This window comes from Limulus polyphemus, unplaced genomic scaffold (assembly GCF_000517525.1).
Source record: "Limulus polyphemus unplaced genomic scaffold, Limulus_polyphemus-2.1.2 Scaffold99403, whole genome shotgun sequence".
Lineage (NCBI taxonomy): Eukaryota > Metazoa > Arthropoda > Merostomata > Xiphosura > Limulidae > Limulus > Limulus polyphemus.
Window position 1 is genome coordinate 1 of NW_013764999.1, and position 2,817 is coordinate 2,817.

The window sequence follows — 2,817 nt, forward strand, 5'->3', positions numbered from 1 at the left end:
CCTTAATGTACAGCCGTAGCTACCTAGAATACCATCTACATGTATGATGTGTATCAAATAAGAACTTACAACATCCACCTAAGGCTCTGATGTAGCTCTGGGTCTACTCCTTCTATATCATCAAGTGTGATAGGCTTATTGAGCAACATTTTATAGAAAGGTAGAGTGAAGCCACCATCTATATAGTGTCCATGAAACACTGCCAGCCCCATAATACGCCCCACAAAGTGGAAATATGAGAGATGCTCCTAAAATGTAAAGTAATTTATTAAGATACAATAACTCTTTAACTATGGGGCTACATGCATTGCTCCAACTACGTAACCACCAAAGTATCCATGACAGTAGTTGTATTATAACTTTTGATATTATAGGTGTATCTTCATGAAATTTCACAGATTATCAGTAAACATTAAAAGGCTTTTGTATGCAAAATATCAGGTTAAGTTAAAGATTTGATTTTAAGATTAAAAATACTTTTCATCTGAAAATTGTCAAATCTCATTTGTATAGTCTCTATAACCTCCTAAATAAATATCAAACACTTCTTTAGAAAAGTTAATATTTTATATATTATTTTCTCTACCTTACCTCTATAAAGGGTTGGCCTAAATTAGCCTTTTTTTCTTTCTAGAATGACTGCAAATTGTAACAGGTAACCACAAATGTTTACTCTAAATACCTTACATCTCGTAACAGTATACACCTATTTATATTAATTAATTTTTTTTTGTTTTATTGACCTTTGAACCATGTCTATCTAATAATCCCACCACACAAGTTGTAAATAATGTGGCACACGTGCAGCTCACATTATTGTATTGAACAGTGACAATTCAGTTACCATACATTATACATTCTTACTGTTTACAAATACATTCTTCAGTTTCAGTTATTTTCCTTGAAACATGGAACAGTAAATAAAAAATATGTAGAAAACAATGATCTCTACTATTTATGATGTTACAAAGTTTTTTGTACTCGTGTATCATACTTGATAAGCCTTGCTGAATTTTGCATGTGAAAGATGCAAAATAATAATTTTGTAGGTTATATATATATACATTTTGAAATAACAAAAAATTAGAAATTACTAAACCTGTACAACAAAATTCCATTGTAATTTATCTGGCTTCCTGGCTTAGCTATATTTTGGTCTAAAAAATATCATTTCTGATCAGCACATTGTTTCGAACACGAATCTTCAAATTCACCAATAATCGGTTATAACAGCTTCACCTGTGGAATTACTTTAGAAAAACTGACAGGATTACATAGTTCAAAATGAGCACTTTTCATTGGTTATAAACATGTACTTAAGAAAAGTAGGTATAAGTAAACAAGTATTTTCAAAAGAGGAAGAGGTGGGTGGAGACACTGTGGTAGGAGGTTATATTCTAGCGTGTTAATATTGGTAATTTGTATTTCTAACTCATTAAAAACTGTAGACTTTAACATTCTATAATGCTCACAATACAATCTGAGCAAAAGCAAAAGGCAACGTACCATGTGTCACACAAAAAAATTTATATTTAACCTTTTTTTATTACTTACTTTTGAACCAAAAAACTAACTAATGTATAATACTAAAATCTGAATTACAAACTACAAAAAAATTTATATTTAACCATTTTTTAATACTTACTTTTGAACTAAAAAACTAACTAATGTATAATAATCGGTTTAAAACATTTAATTCTTGTTGTAATAAGACAAGTTATGCTGCTTGTAATACAGAAATGTACATATTCCAGTTAGTTTTGTTTTTGTTTTAGGAGCTAGGCATAGTCTAGTGGTTATCATGTTGGACTATGGATCTGGAGATCCATGGTTCATATTCCTTTTCTGCAAAATTGTGCCCTACACTTAGGGACTTTGGGTGCATTATAAGAGTGACAATAAAATACTATTATTTCATTACAGTAGCTTAATAGTTGGTGTTGTTGACAAGCTCTCCTTTCTCTAGTCCATCAGCTCAAAATTAGGAATGGCTAGTACAGATAAACAATTTGTAGCTTTGGGTGAATATTTAAACCAAAAAACAATTTTACTTTGGAATCTGTCTTCAGATTCACAAACCATAGTTGTTGGTTTTGTTTGGTATGTTATTAACCCTTTCCATACGGGTAGGGGTCAGAGCATATGTCATCACATTTTACAGACTTAAATTCAAAATTGTATTAAACTACTGTTTTATGAATTTATGTTCATAAATTTGGAATCAAATTGTAGTTTGTAATTCAGATTTTATTGATCAAGAGCAAGAATTATTATAAAAACAGTAGTGGCCAAAAAAAAACACTAAATCATACTACACAGACAGAAGGAAAATATCAAATGAAAATCCAAAAGAAATTTTATTGATAAAATACTACTGTCTCAGTTGCGGAAACATATAATGATTGAATTTATTTGCAAGTTTTAACTAGAACAGAGAAGACAGGAACTTACTGGATTGACAGAAGAATCTGGGTTGACCTGTAGCGTGTAGATGTCATCTCTGGTGTACTGGAACAGTCCGTAGTAGGGATTCAACATTTCATGTGACAACAAGTACAGCCATTCCCTAAGAAACATTCATAGTTAATTAAGGACTCCTAACCAGTTAACCACATTTATATGATGTTGACTGGGTAAACCAGAACATCCACCGGTGTAATAATAATAGTTATAGCTAATGAATAAATTTTACAGATTTCTATAAACAGACCACTACCGCATGTGACTGCATTTACTATACATAAGCTTTAAATCTTATAGAACAGTGTTTCTCGACCACTGGGGGCCCGGCATGGCAAGGTGGTTATGGTGTTCAAC

General features: G+C 31.4%; 1 protein-coding gene across 1 annotated transcript; it reads right to left on the minus strand.

The window, feature by feature from the left end:
• Positions 1–43: 43 nt before the first annotated feature.
• LOC106477915 (E3 ubiquitin-protein ligase SMURF2-like) lies at positions 44–2,563 on the minus strand. Its single transcript, XM_013938433.2, has 2 exons — positions 2,452–2,563; positions 44–248 (listed from the first exon to the last, which is right to left on the minus strand). Exons 1-2 carry the CDS (start codon positions 2,536–2,538, stop codon positions 66–68), a joined length of 270 nt encoding a protein of 89 aa, XP_013793887.1. The 5' UTR covers positions 2,539–2,563; the 3' UTR covers positions 44–65.
• Positions 2,564–2,817: the final 254 nt, after the last annotated feature.